Genomic DNA, 24,769 nt, shown 5'->3' with positions numbered 1-24,769 from the left:
AGTTAAAGGAATGCTTGTACCAGTCTGTCATCCACAAAAATTCTTGTTTTCACCTAGGTATTGCATGTAGTAGGAACAGTTTAGATGCGTTAAGCAATAACTATTTTCACCAGGGAAAAGCTGTTAAAACTCAATTTATAATTGAGCTAGATAGTCTAATGAATGCAATCAAATTTTAAATTTAGATTCTTCATTCACAAAAGTTTGCAACATGCTGGTGGCAGGCTAAGCAAAATCATTTTCCTTTCTTCTGCTATGCTTTATATATTTGAAAGTTAAATAATTTACAATGGGCAAATGGATTTAAAATGTTAAAAGTAATGTCTAAATTATATATGAGACAGAATGGAATGGAAAATAAAAATTTACGGTTTTCCTTATTCAGTTGCTTACCCTTTTTGCTTTTGTACGCATCGGCGTATCTTGACCGTATCGGGAGGGAGCATCAGATAGATAGACTTCAACATCATCAGGCACTTCTTCAAGAAAGTTGGAAGGAACCAGCCCCTTTTGTCCATTAAGTTCACCCTGCAGCATGAGGAACAGTTTTCCATTTGAGTCAATGTTAAATCAAATGTAGGTTCCCAAGAAGGTAAGGAAATACTTTTAATGCTATTTTCAAAGCCAGTGAGGAAGGGGAGGTGTGCACGTAAGGCTACATCACATCACAGTATATCCAAACAAGAGTCAGCCACAAGGTAGACTTTCCTCTTTCTGTAATTTAGCAGTGAATGCTATCCATCATTAAATATGAAATGGCATGATGAGAACGGTTTCTGTCTATACTTCAGAGTGACACTAAAATGTGTATCTTAAAGGTGTTTCAAGTACTCTGGCAGTTCACTCACTCATCCAATTTGCTATATTAAGGTTACAACGTGGCAGCCTTTTTCATCTTGGTGCAGATAATTCTAGCCTATGACCTGATGAATCAATCCTCATCCTCAGTGGATTTGTACATAGGAATCCTTAGTAATTTTATGTCAACTTGCAAAAACAGAGTCCATATACAATAAACACGCTTACGCAAAATCACAAGAATTAGTGTGCGTAACGGAGCGACAATGTTCTTTTCTATGAACAATGGAGAAGCGAGAGCTGAAATTGCACACCATTTCTAGCCTTGGATCCTTAAGCCTGCAATAAGCTAGATATACGTGGTGCTAGGATTCACAGCCTAAAAGCACTTCTCGGGCAATCAAACTATTCCTCTAGGTCTGAACTTGAGTCTCCTCTAAAAGGTAGCTGGAAGAGGCAGCTGTGCCTGTTTCTTTATGGAACAGCGAATGGCTAGTACACTATGGAAATGGAAGACCCAAGTTCAGGATGCAGACTGGCAGCTACTATCAACCTGAAGACAGTTTCTACTTAGCAAGCAGTGCTAGAACATTATCTGTCATTATTAAGCTCCTCTTCATAAATGAATGACAAAGACGCACGATCAGTTACCTAGTGCTCAAAATGCTATTGAAATATTTTGTTTATTTTTAAGTAACCTTTTATCATAATGACAGGCTCTACCTAGGTTTCTTTTTCTCCAAGTGCAGTATCTTACCCATTAGGAAGAAATCATGAAAGCTACGTGTTCATGTAGATGCATGTACAATCAAAATAGGTATGGTATGTTCCAGCCAAACTAAGTGAGACTAATATTACTTGTAAAATGCTAGAGGCAGCACTGAGTTGTTTGCGTAACAGTCCATCAGTAAGTACATGGGTTGAGGTGGCAAGAGTGAGCCGTCTTTAGTCCAGTTAATACTCTCCTCCTTTTAACTGAGAGTACCTTTTGGGTTCCGCTACAATCTGCACAGTAGTGGAGTGTTGTGAGGCCAGAGTCTAATCCTGGCTTGCCGAATGGACTGTTCGAGCTTAGAGGCTTACAGCCCGTTTCCCAGCTGGAAAATGGGAATAATGATACTGCCCCATTTTGAAAGTGCTTCCAGGTATACCATATAAGTAAGCAAGCTGAAGGTTTGTTGTTGCTGCTGTTTTTAATATTAGGATCACAGCTGTTTCCACAAAATAGGAAGCTGGAATTGCAACCTGATGTCCACGCGGGTTGTCACTTAGTCATTCACGCTAGCGAGGCTTGCTGTAACTGAGCTTGTTGCAGTTCAAACTGACCAGATAAAACCCAACTTACATAGTAAAATCCGTCTTCATCAATTTCACCAAAGACAGTAATAATGTCCCCTGTGCAGAATGTAAGCTCAGCCTGCAGAAAGAGGAACACGTGACAGTTCATGTTGTGCTAGATAAAAGTTAACATCGGCGAAAAAATTTTGGTGAAACTGAGCTGAACTGTAAGAGCAAAATCTGACACGCTCAACTGTGTGTTTGTTTGTTTGTTTGTTTACATTGCCAAATCTAGGAACCTCTCTCACTGGCTTCTGCATACCCACAGGAATTCTTGGGACAAACAAGCTGAATACGTCCAATCCTTGGAGATACTCGGCACTCGTCTGCACAACGCCTGGAGCACCCTGGACAAACACTGACATTGGCTCTGTGTTCAGCAAGGGCTTGAGCTAGCTGACTTCAAAGGTACCTTAGGGACAGTCCTGTGGGGAACACGACAGAGGGGAGGACAAGGTTCAGCTCACTCTCTACTGAGCTGAACACCAGGACTAAAGGAGACAAGAACAGCTCACCGTGTTTTTTCTGAAACAGGAACCAAATTGTGGAGACAAACCAGATTCTTTTTTAATAAAGGCTTTGTAACGGGCCTCTCTGGTCTCTCACCTGCAGGCTATATACTGGGCAGAGAATTAATTTCCTATGTATGTTTTTAAATTACATTTATTTTTTATATTGCCTGTGGCCATGAGAAAGAGAACAAATACAGTGTTGTTTGCAACACATCAGTGCAACATTTTTGATTTGTTGCCCATACTACTTTGTAGCACACTAATTTAGAACCAGATTTGGTTCACTGAAAAAAAGACAACACAACTCTGGTCCATTTTTAACGTATCAGGTCCCAAATATTTCTAAAATGCAGATGCAGAACTCACTTTCTCCATTAAAAAAATCCAAATTAATCTACACACCAACTAGAAGATGTATTAAATGATAACTGAAGAAGCTTCTAGGTGCGCAGTATTTTCCTTAGAGCTTTGAGTGTAGCCTGACATTCCTACCATAGGGCATTTAGTTTCCACCCAAAACTGCATCAATGACTGAGGGACTTGCCATGTAACATCAAAGACAATGTAAAAAGTGACTGCACTGTTTGATTCCGTTTTTGCTAATGACAAATATGGAGAGATGGAAGACTGCATCCATGTAAATGGAAGATAAACCCATAACGAAGATCCAGCTAATGCTCAGTAGTTGTTTAAGGTATCATTATGCTTTTTTTAAAAAAGGATTGCAGACAAGAAGAGAGTCATGAAAGCTCCGCGCATCAGTTAAAGAAAAAATACAATACATTATGAATGCTGTTCTGTTGTACTATATGGCTGTTTGGGGTGGGAGGGAGGCTTGTTTTTTGGACGCAAGGTAGGTTGTAGGCATTTAAAAGCATGCTTCACTCTATCAGTTGGTCAGTGTGAGCTGGGATGCTTCTAGAAAATAATCATCCTCTTAGCTGGAAACATACAAGGGAAATTTGAAAATAATAGCTGGGAAATAATCATTCCCTACAATTTATAACTTGTGTTTTTTTCCTTATGCACTTACTTTACATAAACATATATATACAGAGAGAGAGAGAGAGAGAGAGAGCGAGCGAGCGAGCACAACCATATATCCATAAATGACTATGTAATGCACTGAGCCACGTTAGATAAATCGTACAAAGGATACTCCTTGAATGTGTTTGAACAAGAACGATAAATCTGATTGTGCAGTGGTCATAAACATTTACTAGATATACATCTGTCTGAAAACATTTGACCAATGTTGCTAATTATGAACTTTCTAGTATTTTTCTACACATCAACTCTAATGTATAATAGTGCTTTCTAATACCAACTGTATTAACTAAATTATGGATCTAGAAATTTTTAAAAACAGTAAATAGTTACGTCAATACCTCTACGTCAACATTAGGAGAACTTTCTCTTGGATCGTAATCATATAGTGCCACCATCCTTCTTGTAGAAACTGAATGTTGTCTGCCGCTCCGTCTGTTCCTTTCTGTTCCAATCATAAGGAGAGGGAGGGAAGGAAAGCTATCCAAGTTATTTTGAAAAGAAAAAACAGGGTGCATTTCTTCCCCATGTCATTTCCACAACAGTGCAGTAACAAATCCAGTATTTCTCTAGTGTAGTGGTCGGTGGCCACAGATTAGCAAACCTATTAACACAGACACAGGTTTCAAAAAGCTTCTGCATTTCATACATAACAGCTGGGTTGCCCTCCTTATTCTAAGACGCTGAATCATCTGAACAGTATTTATTTGCAAAACTGATGTTCAGACATCTACAGCAGTTTCTGGCTGGAAGAATCAGATGTTACCAGAGTGTATAAAGATAAATGTTCAGAATTCTGCTTTGCTTCACTTTAAGTCAAACTTCCACATTTACTGACTACTACCTCCCCTCCACCTCCAATTTATTAGGAATTTTGTGCATGGGATTATTCTTCCATTTTTTGCTAGGTGACTGGAATGAGAAATGGACATTCTCTCAGCTGTTCCGAGACAAAAGAGGCTACCCATTACGTAAAGTGGTCTGCAATATTTCCAAGACTCTATGACTACAAAAACCCATTTCAAGTATTGTTTAATTTTACAAGTTTCCTTTGTGGGGAACAGAAGGAAAGGAGTAAAACTTGCAGTTTCCAGCAACCACATGAAATGTTTATTGATCACTATTAAACATTTACAGAGAAGTCCAGGATGGGCTTCATTTTAAATCTGAATGATATCAGCATGGTTCTTGCAGATGATTGCTGTAGCAAGAGAAACATGCTTGTTAGTACTACTCACAAACAGGCATTGAGGGCAGGTCTGATGAGCGTTATGAAGTGAGACAAAGGAGACCTAGAGTTAGGAGAGGCCCTACGACTGTTCCAGCCGGAGGGTGAGCATTAAAGGCTCAGCTAACGGAGGAGCAAACACCGAGTGTGGCATGCGCTCAGAGCCTTCACGTCATCCACCAGCTAACACTGAAGCCCTCAGTCAGAGGAGATCGCTTACTTTTGCAGTGGGGGGACGTGAGTTATTTTCCCAGCTACCAATGCATAGGATTTACACAGAACACCAGGGGAGATCCACAGTGAAGGCAGGGACTGTACTAGACACTGGGCCCAATTCCCCTTTTCCCCAAAGCCTGGCCCAACCCATAGCTAAATGTCTCAGAGCAGCAGTTTCCGCTTTGAAGTACTTCTCTGGGGCAAGAGAATGCCCATCGCTCAGGGATAAGGGACCCTATATAGAACTGCTATGTGACAATATTCTCCAACTTCTGGTTTGCAAAAGATCAAAGGCATAAAAAATAAAAGTAGACAGCTCAAGTCATTTCAGCTAATTTACAGCTTGAATCAAATTATTGTTTCTTAGCACAGACCTCTTTTAGACTTTCTGGATCTGCGGTGTACAGAGCGTGTGCTCTCTTTGAAACGGTCACAGTTGACTTCAGGAAAGGAATGCATACAAATAAAAGAAGAGAAGATATGAAGCTGTTCAAAGTTCTGTTTTTAAGGATTTAATGTGGGCAAAGGATTAAGAAAAATATAGTCATATGAACACAGCATGTTAAAGTGTCTGATATGACATTAAAAATGTGAGTAACAGTACGAGACAGATCGGCAATTTAGAGCCTGCTTCTGCTAACAGATCCACGAGGGCAGCCTCTGGGACAGCAAGAGTCTGAGCACATGGATCTGTTTGCTGTTCTGATTTTGTATTTAGTTTAAAATTAAGCCAAACTAACTAGTCTGTCCAAATCCATTAGTAAGAAGGTTTTTTTTCTTTTAAAATGTGACTAGTAATTTTAATTCATACTAAAGAGAAAATAAATGATGCTTTTAAAGCATCATTAAAACATTTAAAGGTGAACTGCTGGGGGTTGCTAACAGCTCTCAGAAACATCCAAGAATGAAAAAAGAATTGTTTAAGAATATAAGGAAGGGCAACATTTCTATCAAAAATTGCCTCAGGAAATACTGAGTTGAGTGCAAAAAAAAAAAAAAAAAAAAAAAAAAAAAAGCCCATGATATTTGCAGCATATGACCCTTAAAATAGCCAAAATATCCAAACTATAGGAACTATATAAGTAACTAGTTCCATTTTCAAAGATATTCTGCATCAACAACTTTTTTCAAATAAGGATGTAGCTGATCTAGCAAGCTATTTTCTGTATTCAAATGTGACCTCAGGCTAGAATTAGAAATATATTAAGACACTTATTAATCCAAACAGGCCCCAGTTGAATTCATAGATATACCTGAAGTAGGTTAGGTATCTATTTCCAAAAGACTTCAAATGATGCAGGCCTGTATTAACAACTACCTTTGAGGAATAATGCTTTAGACAGCTAACCTATTCAGGCACATCTCTAAGTCTGCGTGCCTATCCCCAGTTTTTGGCCTATAAATGTATGTACAGGTGTATGTGCTATTCCTAGAGCAGCAGATGGGCAGTGGCATTTACAGGTGCATGTGGGTGGCAGTATTTGTTGTATTTACATGGCATAAATAAATACACAGATTTGAAAATACATCCTTTAAGACCTTAAAACACCCCTCCTTTTCATGGACAACGGAGACTTTTTAAATATCTCAATATCTCAAAAAAAAAAAAACCCAACAAAAAATAACGTGTCTCATATTTACTAATATGATTCTGGAAACGATAAGGTTGTGTTCAATCTAGGAAAACAATTGTGGAAGATTTCTTTTTTTTTTTTTTTTTTTAGCAACCACTTTTACAGTTCACTTTTAAACAGGACTGAACCAATTCCAGCCCTTTATACTCTCTGTATTGTGCTGAAAGTTTTAAAACATATTGAGATAGTTGTATAAAACATAGCTTCAGAAGGAAACGTAAGTTAAGATACTTGCATGTGTATCTCTGTACAGCACTGAACTGATGATTTAACACTACTGGTTCATAACAGAGAAACATTTGTTCAACCTCTGTTTTTTAAAGGGTTTGTTATTGCAGTTTCTGTAAAATCTCCTAATATGTAGTGTTATCCCAAATTATATTGTACATAACCCTTTGCCACCATCCCTTTAAATTATTAGTAAAGTAGGAAAATGTAGAAGAGTAAAAAGAACAACAAATAAGTGATTCTTTTTATGCTTTCCAGCAGTGAGCGTATCACAAAGCACCTCAGCACAGCACACTCCAAAGCACAAGGGATCTTTTTCTGTGTCTAGAAATCTTTCCGGTGACAAAAAAATTTAATAAAAAAAATAAAACAATGGCTGCAGAAGTGAAGATACAAGTCCTCATTTTCAGCAAAAGGTGTGACCAAGATTAAATATTTGTTGAATAAGGTCATCCAGATACTGACACAGAATGTATCCCATAATGTAGTAAATTGCTGTAAAATTTAGATGCATCTGCATGTAATAAAAACAAAAGGCAAAGCAAGATCCAGCCAAGTTAATAGCACCCAAAAGTTAGGTGAAGCAGATGTATTTTCCCTTACCTATTTTCTCAACTGGGGTGTTCAAAGGAAGAAAACCTTGTTTTAGAAGCTGATCCATCATCTCCTCATCATCTGCTTGGATCTCAGAGACCATATTACATGGGATAAGGCCAATTCTTGTACAAGTTTCACCTCGATAGAATCCATCAGCATCTTTGTCCCCATAAACCTGTTAGTCAAAGAATAATGTTGCTGGTCAATCAAAGTTTTATCATTTATGATTTTTAATGCAGGAAAAATGGTTACTAAGTCACAGACATATGACAACAGTTTGGATGTGAATATATAATATCTGTTTTTGACTACTCTGACTTATGTTACAAATTTTGAATTGTTACTTTGAATTGTGACTTTAGATGCAAAAACAGAAATTAGACTTTTTTTGTTAGCAATGAAATGTACAGAAAAGTGAGAGACACTGACTTCCTTTGCTTGGCAAAAAATATGCTTAATGGTTTACACTGATGTTTATGGAATTATTCATACGGCATCATCTCTTGTGGCACTATGCTCAATATTAACTAGTTGCAAAACTGAGCTGGAGTTTTGCTATTTTGAATAGAGCATCTTGTGTACAACCAAAAAATCCTGTATAGTATCTAAAATACTTGATATATGTAGTTACTCTGCTATTATCTTTTCAAACAAAATGAATCAATAGCGTGAATTGCATGAATGAATGAATAGCATGAATAGCATGAAAAATAGCATAAATTTTCTTCAATGAGAATAGGTAATTCCAAAATTTCTGTCAATTCACAAAAGCTGCTAATGATAAAAAGGCCTAGATCTAGGACTTCACTACAAAAAAAAAAAGATGTTCTTAAAGCCGAAATAATGATTGATTTTAGATTGTTCCTTGTTTAAGCACGACCTCTTTCTTTTTTTCCTTTTAAAAAATAAACAACCCCCCGCGAATCAATCCCTTCCATCCAAATCAGAGTTTGTTAAAGCTGATCTTCAAATAGCCTCAATTTTCTGAGGCTGGAACTTTTGTCAGTTTTAGTCACGACATGTACATAACGTCCCTGGCATTACTACTGCTTCACGCAGTGCAGCACGTGTGACCATAACGCATGCACAGGACAGACTTCATGCAACTTGCAGTGCAGCTCACCCACCCATCATCCCACTGTCTGTGTAAGGTTTGAAAAGTATTTTGAAAATACAAAGTAATCAACCTTCACAACAATTTGATAAGAAATGCAAAGCAACAGATGACATAAGTAATTTCCACGGTCCCAAATATACAATAAACATTACTAAAAATAGATATCTGACTTGTGACCTCTATAGACTTTCCAGCATCAAACGTACCTAGTTGTGAAGAAATAATTAAAATACCCAAGTGAAATGGACATTTTTGCCAAGAAAAATAAGTTTTTAAATGAATCTCCATACTTCCGGCATACTTTTGTATCTAATATCATATCATGTAAAGAGATAAGCAAATTATTTAACATTAAAATACTGCGATTTAGGATATGGACATTTGTGTTACAATCTAAATCAATACAGTCAGAGGAGGTCAGTGTTTTAACAGCTTATGTTGCAATTTTACCTTGAAAACTAGTATTTTTAGAAATTATTCTATTTATTCAGATTTAGTTTCAGATTGCACTTAAACCTCAGTTACCCCTGGACAACCAGCAGTCCTTCCTTCTCCCTACCCCACTTTTACTCTGTTTTGCATCAGGTGGATTAGATACAGGGCTGCAGGGTGAGACACCGAGAGCTGCTGATCCAACAGAAAAATCTGTAACTTCATTATAATTATAATCGGATCAGCAAGTTGAACTAGTTCAACTTGCAGCTGCACAATCATCAGATCTGAGATAAGCTGGGGTTGAAAGCATGGCTAAAGACAGGAGCAAGAGTGGGACCACCTCTTCCAGTGGCTTTGTGCAGTTAAAGCACGTTTAGTGTGATTATTAAGACCAGTGGAAGAGCACTGACAGAGCCTACCACTATCTGTCTCCTGAAACAGGGCAGATTTGTGTCCTGCTCCCTGTCTAAGGGCAGCTTGTGTATTTTACACAGAACAGTCAGAAAAGGGAACAGTTCTCCCAGTGACAGTGAGGGACTCCCTGGCAGGAAGCCTCAAAAGTTGTGGTATCCACTGCAAATTGTGAAGAGGTCGTCCCTGGATCCATGTGTTAGGCCTGCTATGAAAATGCCTTTAAATGACTCTGGAGGAGAAACACTCAATTTTTGGACCTTAATTAATTTTAAGTGTGTTAAGAGTGTATCTCTAGTTAAGAGCGCTCCGCCCTTAAAAATTACAGCGGCTCCAGATGTGTATGAAGGTACAAAGCTAAGCGCTTCTGCAATACCTCTGCAGTAAAGAGGCCAGCATCTCTGAAGCAGTTTTCTGTAGGGTTTACAGCCAACTGACATGGTGGGGGCTTCACAGTCATAGTTTTGGACTTAGCACTTAAATCTCTAACTGAATCTGGCCCTAAATACCTGAGGCAACTTTGAGATTTTTGCCTATTATTTTGTTTAAATATTTTTAAGGCATTAGCACGAGATTTTAGGTTCTAGCTCCAATGAGAGCTATAGCCTGAACCTCTGGAGGGGAAAAAAAAAACAAACAAACTTGGACTCCAGTTACACAAGTTGCTTTCCCCACAGGGAACAAAGCGGACCCTGTTTCCTTTGTTTTTAGGTCCCACCTTAATGATCTGTCCTTCTTTGAATGGCAGCTCTTCTTCTGCAGCATCAGGGTTTGGGGACATTGTCAATGGATCGTAGTCGAAGAGAGCAACAAATATTCGAGTAGAAATATCCTCTGTGCCAGGATCTGTTTCTGATTCTTCATAAATATCTGGAGAGAGATGGTCATGACCACCATAGCCATCTATGAAAGTAAAGTCAGAAAAGAACAATTCAGTAATACAAACTGGCCTAATTTTTCAGCTTGTTCCAGTTCATATTTGAAAAGTGTTTGGCGTTTCAGTGGAAAATATAATTCAATGCATGCCTAATTAATTTTGAGGGTTTTTTAAAAATAAGTTCTATATATATATTTTTAAAGCACATTCAACCTGCATGCACTGAAAGTGGCATTACGTCCTACACCACACGGACATTTACACGTGTTAATATAGCTCAGCTAAGAAAGCAAATTTTGTTAGGTTTACTAGAGTTGCCATAAACTAATGAAGCATGTAAGAGTGACATAATGATGAGTTTTGTAGGCTGTAAAAAAACACCATGCTTTGGATCCACCTGTTTTCCAGCACAGCTGATTCTGCTCTTCATGGACACAAGAAAGCACATCCTAGCTGTGTTGATATACCATGTTTTAGGCACCAAATTTAAAACATGGTCATATAACCTCTTGTCTCCAGACAAGCAAGAAGATACATTTCAGTAGTGTTGGTTTGCCAGGGCTAGAACCATACTAGCCATGATTCAGTTTAAAAACAGTCAATAGCTAACATAGCAGTGCCCTCAAACCACACCAAACACTAACAAAGTGTGTTAAAATCCAGGGGAATGGTTAGGTATGGCCTTTAACCCTAGGCTCATTAGGAAAGATCATCCATGAATATCACAGCACTGACACTGCGCTGAACTCCACTGCAGGGAACCAAATCAGTTAGGACATATGAAGTGAGAACTGATATTTTGTCTCATACATATTTTAGACGTTTCAAGCGACCCGGAGAATGCATTTAGTCTGTGAGTCAACAACGCGCTTCAGGATGTATTTCAGTAAAACATCTAGGCAAAACAGCTAACAATGAATGTTCCGTTTGATAGCTTTCAATGGCTTTTAATTTTGTTTTGAAGAGCATATGGCAGCACTTTCCCAAAAAACAGGCCCTTTCAGACACATGAAACCAAAGACTCCCAAAATAAAGCACTCAAAATCAAAAGCCACTTTTGAAAATCTTGGCTTATTGTGCAAGTCCCACTAACTTCAGTGGGAGTCAGGTACTTTTGCTAAGCTATTTGCTGAATTTAATACTTATCATCCAGTTTGCAAGATCTTTGTAAGGTAAGTAAGTTGAGAATATAATGCTGTGATTTACAATGAAAATGCATTAACTAGTTCAAATTTTTTGCGTACCATTTTTATACTAATACGACTTGTACTGTAATCATCTCTTACAAATTAAAGACTCCCGTTTTTGGAAATAATTCAACCAATTAACATTTTTGATGATATTCCTCTTTCTGCCTCAATGTCAGATGCATTTTATTCAACATTTGACATTTTTAAACTACCCGAAAAAACATTTCAGAGGGGCACAGCTTTAAGGGAACAGCTACTGACTCTTGGGTCCAGAGCGCAAGAAAGAATGTGAATAGGAGAAATGCGGAACAGCAAAAGGTTAGGGAAAAAATTCCAGCCAACAAGCTTTATGCAGGCACAAAGCACAAAACGGAGGTGTGGGAGAAGGGCACACAGGGGACAGAAAGCAATGGGACACACGGAATGGGATTCTTCCCTGTTGTGTTCCCCTCCTACAGTCAGGTTGCCATTTTATGTTTCAGCAGGCCCACCAGGCAACGGAAAACAGGAGGGTTAAGGGGTGTTTTCCTTATTTCTCTTAAATTAAAAAGATTGATTTCTGCATCCAACTGCACTGAATGGAAGTTACGTGCAAACATGAATTATAGTCAAGTGTATCTCAATTAGAAGCACTGAACTGTAGTAACCTTGGCTCAGAATAGTCATGTTTGCTTCAGTTAAACAGAACGCAAACAGCTCTTGATTAGCTCATTAGCTAGTTACTTTATTCTGTCAAGAAGGCGTGTATATATGTGTATACATATATATGTATCATACATACACCCACACAGATATAATTGTATATGTAAAATCGCAGTCTTCGGATGCCGCCAGCCAGATTCCCAACTGGTGTAAATTACCATGGTTGCACTGAATTCACTAGATATACACTGATTTTCAGAAGCTGATGATCCGATCAGATATGTTTGCTTTGAAACCCAACAATAAATTACAATTTATCTAAACTTTTGGGGTCCCTCGCGCTTCATTTAAGAAATGAACAAAAGTTTAATGCTCTTCCTAGCTCTATATATGTCCTAGGCTGCTTCTACGGGTTATGTGTCAGACACTTCAATTCACTACGTTATGGGCTATGAAAATTGAGTTGTTGATCATGCAATGATTTCTATGTTGATGAAGCAACAAATACTACCAGTAGTGGGTATAATTATTATCTTACTCACGTAATTCAAGTTTGTCATTATGGTCTAATTATTCCTAAAAAAGAATTAATTTTTAGTTCACCAGGTGACAGAGCCAAAGGCCTGCGTGGGCAATGAGAAGACCCTGAATCAATCTTTAGCCCAACTGGTACATCAGAATAATGTTTGGCAACACGGCTTCCTGTTACAGGACACTGGGTTGTGATATACCAGCTACTGTCTGACCCTGTCCAGTCTGCATGAATCAAGTGGAAATGCAGTTGTTTTGATGAATAAGTGTTCAGGGTATATACAGTAAATATTGCCTGGCATTAGTAGCAGCGTAGCTTCACAGAGGTTCATGCAATGCAGTGTGCTTGGATTCAGTTGGACATGGAAAGGCGGCTGCACAGCACTTTCAGAACAGATGACTAAGGGCTGGATGTCCCTTACAGCTGAGCTGAAGAAACTTACCTGATAGCGAGGCAGACAAGACTAAGAGCTAGTTCCCCCTGCATTCTGCATTGCATGCAATGTTCTCATACAGAAACCGCGCTTGTTAACACGCAGCTCTAAAACGTGTCTGTCACAAAGGATGAATAATGTTCGGCATACCGTATCTATATTCAGAGGCCATGGTACGCTGCTGAGGCCATTTCTTGTGTCCACCAATGCTGCGATAATAAGCTTCTTCTTTTACAGGTGAAATATTTCCCTCACTACCTGACCGAGACCGACCGCCTTCACTGTTACTGTCCATTGTAATTTCTATGGAGAAAAAGGGAATGATCTATTAAAACATATTGTGTAGTCTCCTTTGCGGAGGCTCCCGAGGGCAGGCTTTGCCTACCTTCTTTTCTGACTTTATACATATAGTAGGAAGGCTAAACACTGCATAAGCTTTGCCAGATGCCTGTCTCAACCTCTAGAAATACTTCAGCAGGGGAATCACAGAAATAGACATCTCCTTTTTTAAAGCATCTTAATTTTGTGCTTGTTAAAACTCACACAGGGTAAATACTGTTTGTTTGCTCTATAGGTAGGAATCATCTTTTATTATGAGGTTTAAATAATCCTACCTGCCAGATCTGCAAGGTCAAGAGCACTGTGCTTCACCTTCTAAAGTATACAACCTAAAACCAAAAATGAGTTAATTTACTTACATCCTACCTGCAAGAAGATACTAACCCAAAGTATTTATAAATTAACGGAGAAAACACCTCAAAGAATTGACATTTTGGAATGTTTTAGAAAAAGATTTGAGCACTGGAATCCTAAGACCGTTACAATTTTGAAGGTCCTTCCCGCTAATTTGACCTCCCAGGGCTGCGTAAGGAACTCTCCATTATTGAAGCGACCATTTAGTTCTGCTGAGCAACTCAGTAACTACTCCAGGCATGTACGTAGAGGAACAAGCCGCTATCGAGAAACTAGGAAACCACATTTTTAAGCTATACGCTGAGGTCAATAAGAGTGTCATTTATTTAAGCAGTCTAAAATTTGGCTTAAACTTACTTTCTTCTTTCCTTTCATGTCACTCTCTCTTTCCCCCTTTGCAGAACTTCATATTATAATGATAGAACCTTAAGAGTTTCCTTCTTTAAAAACCATACTTGCAGCCCTTACTCATAGGGAATTTTCTCACTACTCAGCAGGAGTTTTAAACAGAGGGATGAAGTTTACACAATGCTTTACTATATGCTTTTGGATGCCCCGCTTCAAACTCACTTTATTTATCTGACCTGCTGATACGTTTCACGTCTTCTAGATCTTTTCCAGCAAGCTTTCAGGAAGCAACTTTTATGTAGAGTTTCATTCTATATTTATATTTGCTTCAATTATCCTCAAAGTGCTTTATTAAAGTACAATGCTGAAAGCGAGAAATAATGCATACATATCTTCCAGCATTTTTAATAACTAGTCTATTTAGTCAGAAGTAAGACTCTTGAAATCTAAGCCACATATGGCCTTTCATCAGTTTTACAGCAAATTATTTTTTTGCTTGATACTGAACATACTGTTCTGCAGTTTGCATGTTATTAGCATAAGACAGCATTGTAATTCATTTCTAATGCAACTTCCCCAAAGAGCATCTGTGGATCGTACTTAGTACAAAACACACTCATTCACTCTTCAAGTTCCACTGAAAGAAATGAAGTCTGATGTTTTATTTTCTGTTTAGTTATCTGTTTGAGCATAGACTGATTATAGGAAATTAATTTATTTATCTCATTCCCAAGATGTTCCTCTTGAACTACTAAACAGCAAAGCCATTATTTAGTATCTTCCATGTTCCAACTTTGTTGACAGAAAGTGAGCACTGATAAGTTTAATCATTTCCCTTGTCTTTTATTTAAAATCAAAACAAAAAGGAGACCTAAAGGATTAATTCAAACAACCTGACTGAACCCACTCTCACGCTATTTATAAAAAAAATTGTTTTAGCAGATAATACGAACAAAGAACTTAAATGCATAACTAGTTTTAAGTAGTCTAGACATAAACCAAAAATGTTTACTCTGGAGAAAGGAAGACTGCTTTCAGACAAAAAGAAAAGGGACACTAAACTCTGACAGACCTGATACCATCATCTGAAAGCTATTTGGTTCAGCTAATGAAAACCTCTAAATAGAAGCGCAAAGGCTCCCTGGAGCCAATTGTCCCCCATCCCGTTTTTGTAGCAGTGTAATTCCATTGGCATCTGTGAAGATAATTCTGGTTTATACCAAGATATGGGAGCAGAATCAGACTCCTCAATAGCCACGCTGTACTGCAGACACTAAGAAAGTTTCACGCATTACAGCTGTGTGTGTTTTCTTATCTATGGCTTCATTAATAGCAATTACTGTTCAGCAGGTACCAAGTAATTGTGCCCATTAGGAGGATTTTTCTTTTAAGTTTAGAGTATAGCGAGACTGTGAGCCTATGAAAAGGGAAAAATATTTAACACTTAAAAATAAAAGCATTCCTTTATGGTCAATCTCTACCCTTCCGATAGTTCTCATTTGTGATGTCTCTCACTCACATAAATGTCAGGTAAGAATTGCCTGACACTGCCTTCCTGGTCCTCCTCATGATGCCTATAATATTCACAAATTAAAAGTCCAGGTTAGGGACAGGGACCAGGGCGATTTTATTCCTTTACAGAAAAAACATCAACTAATAGTTCGCAGAACATTTCCTGGACTTGTTTTGCATCTGTTTCCTGACTTTCAGTGTGAATATTCCTTATCTGTCAGTGCAGAGCACACGTTTTAACAGATACGTATTTGTCCACAGTGTCTTCATTCCATTATCTTTTCTGCACTACTTTTTGGATTTTCTGGCATACACCAGCATATACTTTAAGTCATGAGTAAACCAGAATAGGAATGACTCTGTTAGAAATAGCAAATGCAGTCAATATATGCAAGTCTACTAATTCGTTATATTTAACAACTTCCATTTTTCCTGCTGAATTCCAAAAAGTAGTTAAGAAAATGGAAAGTGAACGCAAAATGATGGTTGATAAATGGAAGATGGATGGCTGAATGGATGGCTGAATGGGTGAGTGATTACATCTGTTTTTTTGTTCCTACAGTAGCATGCCTGTATTATCATTTCTTTTTAGGTAAGATTTGACCGTATCTTATCTTAACCAAACTTAGAAAAGCTCCAGTGCTCACTACATCCAATGAAAAGACTCCCAGTGATGTCAATGGCTTCTGATTCACCTCCCTGTGAAACCCCGGTACACTTGTATTTAGCTCATATTTACGTGGAGATGTTTTTAGATTCATTTCTTCCCATTTAAGAAACTAAGAATAACCATGGTTCAAGACAAGCTTCCGCTGTTTCTGTTTTAAGGACCGCTTTCCCAACTCTGAGGCTGCAAAGCACAGAAATGCACCAATCCATCCAACTAACCAATGGAAGGGACCAACATTGGTCGAGACCTTTGTGGCACTGCACTGCCATGAGAGGACCTTCGCCCTGCATGCTCCGCCCTTTCAGGCCGTCCTGCAGATGATGGATTACCTAAAAGCTAAAAAACAACAACAGAAAAAACAGGTTGGTAAGTTACATGGGCGGTATTGTTATGGCTAGACGGGTGTACATTAATCAGGTCAATCACGCTTGGAAGCATAAGCTCTAAAGGCAACTAAACTTAGCTTTTAACTGAAAGGTTAGCTGAAGAGTAACTGTTGCCTAACAAACCTGCAAAAGAAAAAATGGTTCCCTGACTTATGGCACAGTTTTGTAAACAGCAGTCACACATCAGAACAAAAAGAAAAGAAAAGAATTGTTTTGGAAACATTCTTTTGCCTTTGTTGTTGCTGCTAAAATGAGGTTAAGACCTCCCGAAGAGAAGTACAACCAGTCATTTGAGCTGTGGAGATCAGAACAGCACTGAAAAGTTAAGCCTGTCCTGTTTTCAGCTACGTGGTTTTGTCCAGTTTGCAGCACGTGAACAAGTGTACGTTCTTCTGTCTTTGCAAAAACGGCTTTTCTACAACGGCCTTCTGTTGTTAAAGCCTTTTAGAAGGTCATTGAAACGTGCAGAACGCAGACACACTTCATCTCACATCACAGCTGTCTCTCTCTGTTCACTACTTTGCAGAACATGTTGCTATTTTAACCACTAAACAGTACTATTTTCATAGTCTCCAGGGTTTATCATGCAGCAATTGAGATTAATACAGCTTGGGCACCAATTTTAATGGGAGAAACTGTAAAGAATCATTTCAGAATAAACTGCTAGACTAGAAGAGCAGGCAGCTGATTTCTACCCTTACATCATACACATCAGATTTCGGATTTCCACTCTGGACCGTTGCAGACCGAGAGAGTAAAGCGCTTGCTTTGGTCTTGTGGGGAGCAGGTAGGCCTGTGGACGCATCTATCAAAGCGTGAAGCCTCTACTATAAATTAATGGACAGAAACGCAAATAGGCAAGATCACACACAGGCATCCTTGAAAGTTATGGATCTGCCCTGGCCTCCCGCTTTGGAAGAAGCTGTTTGCCTGCATTCTCACGCAGAGATGCAGTCTGCAACTTCAAAGGCAAGAAGAGATGGTCTAAAAAGGAAGGTAAAGTAGTGACAGCGCAGAGAGAAGGTAGAAAATGGAAATAGGATGAACCTGTGACTCCATAAATCTGGGTCACTGTCACACTGGGGAGAAATTGCTTGATTCTTGTCCAGAGATGCTTCATGATGAAGAGCATATCCTGAAAATTCTGAGAGTGAGATGAATAAAAAAAAATACAATGAAATGGAATCCTCAAGACAAACATTAAAAATAATAATTACTGATGAAGTATTTTTCCAGCTAAAATACAGCTTTTTTTAAAGCAACATTTAGATGGGCAAAGTAAAGATAAACAATCTTTTGGAAAATTATAGTTCAGCTAACCCTTAATTAAAATTTAGATTCAGTTGTCCTTTAATAAAAGCAGCCATTATTGTAATTTGCTCTGTGGGAAAATCATTGTAAAGTAAATTAAATTGATTTCAGCGTGACACAAAAGAGGACTGTAAAGCAAAATGCAGAATAATAATAAAAAAAATGAATGGGGGGGGGGGGGAGGGAAAAATGCAGCATAGGCCCAAAAGATGGACTCTAAAAATTAATTTAGGAAAAAAGAAAGATAAAAAAAGAACAAGAGAAAGAAAACAGACTGATTTGGCAAGCAGATGTTAGAAGGAAGATTTAATTCACACACCAGAGAGTCTTCTGCATCTCTGTGGGATGACTTTGCAAGTGGACCAGCTGCCCTAGAGTCAGCCATTTTTAAGTCGGTCTTCCAGCCTCCCTGAACATCTTCATTAGACAAATTATCTGTTCTAATACACTTCTGAGTCTCGTACTTTTTCTCGTAACTGGGCTTGACCTGTTCGCTCTTGGGCTCTATAAAGGAAGGACCCAAGTCACCAAAATCTTCTTCGATGCTGGTTTGTCTGGTTAAGGTTTTCCTGCGAGCAAGCAACGGCCTCATGCTTCTCCTGCAGGAACAGTTAGCAGTCTCTGCACAACAGCTAGATGCAACATTGGCAGAAACTGAATCACAAGTGTATCTGAAATTAAAACGAGATTCTTCTTCTTCACTTCCGCAGTCTAGTCCACTGTCTGGGCTTCTTGATAAGGATCGGCTATATTTACATCCTTTGTCGTCCGAAGCCAAATCCTCCACGCCTGAAATTCTGTGCTTGGCTGGATACCAGAAGTTGTACTGCTGGTCTTGATTGTAGGGCCGAGGTGCTCTAGCGTTTCTAGCTATTGTGGGACTCTTTTTATAGGGAATACCTAAACCCTGCTTGTACAGCAGTTCAGAGTATTCACCATCTTCTTCAGCTACTTCTGGAATACTGAAAAGCTTTTTACTGTGATGTACTTGCTGTGAAAAGTCAGGCTGTTCCAAAAAAGTGGCTTCAGTGGTCTTATTCTTATTGCACTCCTTAAGATTATGTAATGTTAAAAACCAGGCAGGGAACAAATAGTGTGTGACAAAAATAAAATGGGAGGGAAAAGGGAGAAGAAAAGAAAAATAAAGACAGAATTAGTTTTAGAGCAATGGCAAACATAAGACATGCAGCTTATTTAGTGAAAAGCATGTCATGCTTTGAATGAGAATCTGTGAAAATAAAGACATGATTAAGAAGTTGCTGGGTGTCAGATATAACATGAGAGGTCAGTACAAACAACTGGGTGATGCTCTAGTAAGAATAAACCCATGCATTCAAAACAAAGCAACAAAAGCTGCATACAGGTTCCAGCATGGTGAATGAGAATGGCATTAAACCACAGCACTAATGCTTAGTATGCTCCTTGCCCCATGACTAAGTATGATTTTAGTTTGTAACGACAAACCTTATCTGAGAATGAAAATTCTGTGTTAGCAAGCTTCCTTGCTTTGCACTTGTTAAAGCATCCTACATGAATAACAAAGTACTCAAAGATCTCCTGCCAGAGGAGAGCTGTTCTGCAAACTAGGAGCTCTAGTTTCCTTCACAAAATTGTAAAAGCTGCACCATTTTTAAAGCTTGACTTCCACACAAAGAACCCTGAGAAGAAGCAGGCTGCTTTCTGGTATCACTCGGTCTGCACTCTCATCATAATCTTGTACCCGCTTGATAAAACCAGTTTTTGAAAGTCAACCTATTAATACAAGTAAAAGTCTCTATTTACACCAGAAGAAAGGAAAAGCTCTCACAGCCTGGATCAAATAAGCATTCTGAACATGATAGATTTATTTTTTCATTTTTGTATTATAATTACACAAAACATCAGTTGGTGTAACACAAGAATACTATGCAGTATCTTTGCTGGACTCTGAGAAGAGAGGAGAATAATGATGCAAGAGGGGCTGCTTTTTATTTAACAGGTTTATAGATTCTGTGTGATGGAGATCACCGCTCCCTGTGCTTTATCCAATGCTCACATCACCTAGGTCTCTGAAGACAACAGCACCCAGATATAACGATTCGATCATCTTGGAGACTTCAGCAATTCCTCTCTCTCTGAGCATGTCGGACTTCACTGGCTTTGGGATGTCTTCCCCTTCAGGCATTAGGAACTATGTTATTTGGTGACTACATTTGTTTGTCAGCCTTCGTTTTAGGGATCCACTGGAGGGAATAATAACCTTCCAATAAAGCAAGTAACGTATCTGCACGTGAAACATTTTCCTGTTACTTGAAGGTGTCTAACTTGGCAGAGCAATACTGAATGGCAGCTAAGTTCAATCACAGCTGAAAGCGCATGGATGGCATACTTTCAGATGCAAATGGAACAGGTATCTGAAGGATTACATTCTGGAATTGTCAATACATCTGTGTTTCATTTTTTTGGTTAATTACCGATGTTGCAAAGTGAAACTGGGTCTAGTAAAAGAGAGGGGAACTACGAAGCACTTTGGGATCAGAACCTGCCCTGAATTTTACATCAGCGCACTTATCAGCATGGTGGGCAATATTCTCCAAATCATAAACATACACCCGTGAGTCCTTCCTCAGGAAGCACTCACATTCTGAATCACACTTCTGCAGGATGAGTGAACCAACCGTACCCTCCACACACGCTACATCCACAGACGTATGCCTGCAGACTTTTAATAGGTCTAAAATGATTTACTACACCAGTTAAGGGTCTGGACCCTTGTATTTAGATTTCAACATTGACAATACTAATGTGAAACCAAGAAGTCAATATATTTTCTGACGCATAAAGAACACAAACAGTCTAGGGATAATTCACTGTTTTCCCAGAGGAAAGGGACAGAAGCAGTACACAGAGGGATTTCAGTTTCAAGCTTTATGTTAAAAAGAAGAATTGAAATATTGATTACTTTTTCTTTTGAAATGGTTAAAAAGAACTGAATTATTATTTCTTCTTTTGAAAAAGTACCTGTCTCATTCTAGATGGTATGAAAATAAAAGGTCTGAATTTAGAGTACATGGAACTTGTAACAATGGTCAAAAGTCTTCTACGCATGAAAAAAACAGTATGGGTTTTTAGTTACATAACAGCATGTTGGCGGAAAAATCCCACCTGCAGGCTTCCTTATCATTGAAGTTATCCAACTTGCTAAGAAAATGCAATTTAGTGTAATTGCTAGACATATAAAAAGCAGATACAATTTACACATACAAACATACTATGGAAAATATAAACTCTGTGTTAGGTAAGTTTAACATCTTAAGTATACTTTAACTGTAATAATACAATTGTCTTTCACGCTGAATATTCCTATGTAGTGTTAAAACAGTATTTCTGATAGATATTTCCTATTGTCTCTGGTGATTCCTTAATAAACAGTGCACAAGGATTTTTAAAAACACATTTATCAGACAAAACTCACCCAAATCTCTTTCTTATAAGCATGCTTTAGAGCCTGAAGAAGAGATGGCATTGGTGGGGAAAAGGGGAAGAATTCCTCAGGCATGAAAAGCTTTTTTTTCCTTTTCCTACATGAACATATGTTTAGACAAACCTCCCTCTCCGGAAACAACTCATTGTCTAGGTAGTACATCCAGTATTTTGTTGTATAAACATGCAAAAGACCCTAGATACACAAAGTGCAACTTCCACAATTACATACAGGAATACAGTCAACTAGCTAAAACATTAGCTATCAAATAATGAAAAAAAAAATGTAATCAAAGTATTAAAGGTGGCCTTGACATCGTAAACATTGCGCGCTCCAGATTTAGAGCTGCACCACAGTGTGTGTTTTAGCGGTTTGTAAAATCCATAATTGACTTCAAGAACGCCTTGAAGGAAGAATAAGAAATACGGATATACTCTTAACGTTTCTCTGCTATCACTCTTACCTTGAGTGCATTGTGAGAAGTCACACTGACTCTTCTTCTTCCTCCATCCTCCAGCTGCATCTCAGAGTACAGCTCTTCCTCATCTTCTTCCATAATATCAGACAAGTCAGAACCTCTGCTGCTCTCTGTATGGTACTCTTCACCATGGCAATAGTGAGGCTAAGAGTGAGGATGAAAGAAAAAATCTTGACTGACTGTAAAGCTGAAAATCTTGGCATATCGCCAATGAGGACTAGACTATTTCCTAAGTTTGAATATTGTATTAATGCCATATATAAATTACATCATGCTGCTTGCTACTCTATTCTAGTGGACAGATCATGTACGAAATTTATTTGCCCAGTTATGCTTCCAACTCAAGAAATCCAAACTTAATGCCATAGGTGATCCAAAAAAGGGATGTGAACATTCACAGCACCAAATCTCGCTTCAGTCTTGACTAAACTCCTTTGATCTAAAGAGGTCCTTCATGCATCAGTGGGCTTGCTGACCAAATTGTAAAAGCCCTAGGATAAGCCACATATCATCTGTTCTTCACAGCTCTTTGTTTCATCACGTTATAATTCACAAGTGATCAGCACTTAACTCTTGCAGTATGCTGCCATCACTGTATATGGCTAGCTGATGGGGTTCAAAATTTTAATTCTCTTAAACATTGTAGGAACGGACTGCATAAAACCTTAATGGCCTTTTAAAAGTAGTTCAAATATTTAAAGCTCCTCTATGTTTTCAGTTAGCTGGAAAATAAGGAGGAAAAAGTCTGTCCTACTGAACTGCTGCTGCTAAATAAGAGTAGCCTCTACTAAACTCCTGTTTAGCCAGAACGTGCATCTAATAAACCAGACCACACACCAGACCACAAATCAAGGAGATTTGTATGTCCAAGGATACATTTTCAAGTGGAGGTATCTGACTGTCAGATTGCAGCAGAATATTTGAAGAAACAGGCAGTGAAATACTAGAATGCCAGCAATTACTACATTCTTTCCCCCAACAATATTAATGAATAAGTAATTTCTGTGGTACCAGATCAATTTCCATATCTACATAACGCGCTGCCAGCAATCAATCCCAGCAATGAAAGGAAATATCTACAGCAAGCATCTTCTCCAAAGCGAAGAAGCATTCACTCTCCAAATAAGAGAGAAAATTTCTTCTCTTTTAATCCTTTGAAGGTAATTCTCCAGATAAAAAGACTAGAGGACGCAGCATTTAGTAGTAATTCCCAGTGCCTTCTGCAGGCCAAGCCCAGAAATGTTTCAGATCCCTCAGATGCATCATATTAGGATGGTCTTAGAAAAAAAGCCACTGTAGGTATATAATTGTTTTTGGTTTCTTTATGAAATCGGAAGATCACACTATGCTCATTTTCACAACACTGGCTCTTACACTAAATGTAGTTATTTCATCAGTTCCATCCCAGGAGAATCTTGGTTCTGATCATCAGTGAAAATCACTCCTTTGCTCCCGTTCTCAGCTACTGTCCAAATAGACTTGGACAACGCACTGGGTGCAATTACACACGCAGATAACCAATTAAACCTTTATGTGGCCATACATGCCAAGCACCTGTGGCTATTATTTTACACATTTTCTAGCATTGCCCATCCTGCAAATGTCCCAAGGCGTCTCTGATGTTCAGGCCTATCTCCAATACTTAGTTCCCTTGTACTTATTATCTAGTTACAGAGCACATCAACAGCTTGCAGAAAACAGTATCTTCAGGCATCTCTGTGACAAAAGGAAGCATTATTACTTCCATTTTACTGAGGGGTGACAGGCCCACTGACCCAGATCCTCACAGGTACTGAGTTACTGATGTTTAGATGCATAAATACTCGTGAGAATCTGGGCAAGAAAGACTAATGTTCCAGGTCTAAGGTCACAAAGAAAGTCTGTGAGAGACTAATATTGTACCACTGTCTCAGAACTGTGGTCCATACCACATTTTCCTCGGGGACGTTTTAAATCCATACGCCCTTCTACAAAATACAGTCCAACAGAAGTGAAGGCTCTCCATCAGTGGCCACATCTAATCTAATAAAAAGCTTGCTGAAGCAACTTCAGTGTTACTTGCATTTGCCTGCAGTTTTTTTGCTCTTATCTATGCAGTACGACAAGACACCTGACACAAAGCCAAAGATCTTTGATTGGGCATCAGCATACAGAATAGCACTTGCTTCTGGAAGATACCAGCAGCACATGAGCATTATAATGATAATAGCAAAGTAATAATTTCTTATGGAAAAAACAGTCATAGATTAGGTTCCTCCAAACTGTGTTTTCCTAAAATCACAGTACAAGTCTTACTAAAAGCGCCCGACCATATATGAAAGATCCCAGTCACGTTTCCAAAAACTGTTTCTTTACTAGCAAACCATGCAGTAAAAGTGATCATCTTTCATAAGCAATGCAGATGAGCAATTAAACTACAAGTAGATGTATCTCATAAGCTATAAAGCAAATATTTAATAATCAATTTATACTTAACACACAGCAGCTGCGTTGCTAGACATAACTTAACTAAGTGCACTTTGGACATAGTGTTTTAAAGCAATGAGGAATTCTTTCAGTCTCACATGAAAAATAAATTTAAATCCTAATCAAATCTGAGAACGCTTGCAGCCAGATTGTATTTCAATCAGAGAACAGAGGTTAATCTCTTTAAGCTTCAAGGAATATAACTCT

The 24,769-nt window shown here is 38.4% G+C and overlaps 1 protein-coding gene across 7 annotated transcripts in view; it reads right to left on the bottom strand.

Moving 5' to 3' along the window:
- The window catches only part of RIMBP2 (RIMS binding protein 2), a 123,368-nt gene that overhangs the window by 3,733 nt on the left and 94,866 nt on the right, over positions 1-24,769 (bottom strand). For 2 of the 7 annotated variants that reach the window (XM_068911651.1, XM_068911649.1), the window contains 8 exons: positions 22,082-22,240; positions 18,475-19,206; positions 16,677-16,794; positions 10,280-10,464; positions 7,605-7,773; positions 4,037-4,140; positions 2,144-2,215; positions 394-528 (listed from right to left, as the gene is read on the bottom strand). In XM_068911651.1, the coding sequence (XP_068767752.1) occupies positions 394-528; positions 2,144-2,215; positions 4,037-4,140; positions 7,605-7,773; positions 10,280-10,464; positions 16,677-16,794; positions 18,475-19,206; positions 22,082-22,240 (1,674 nt within the window). Of the gene's footprint in view, positions 1-393; positions 529-2,143; positions 2,216-4,036; positions 4,141-5,513; positions 5,580-7,604; positions 7,774-10,279; positions 10,465-13,385; positions 13,539-16,676; positions 16,795-18,474; positions 19,207-21,609; positions 21,643-22,081; positions 22,241-24,769 lie in introns of all 7 variants that reach the window. The other 5 variants (XM_068911647.1, XM_009666660.2, XM_068911648.1 and 2 more) reach the window with 5 other exon arrangements.

Source organism: Struthio camelus, chromosome 17 (assembly GCF_040807025.1).
Source record: "Struthio camelus isolate bStrCam1 chromosome 17, bStrCam1.hap1, whole genome shotgun sequence".
NCBI classification, from domain to species: Eukaryota; Metazoa; Chordata; class Aves; order Struthioniformes; family Struthionidae; genus Struthio; species Struthio camelus.
This window is presented reverse-complemented; position numbering and strand designations above follow the sequence as displayed.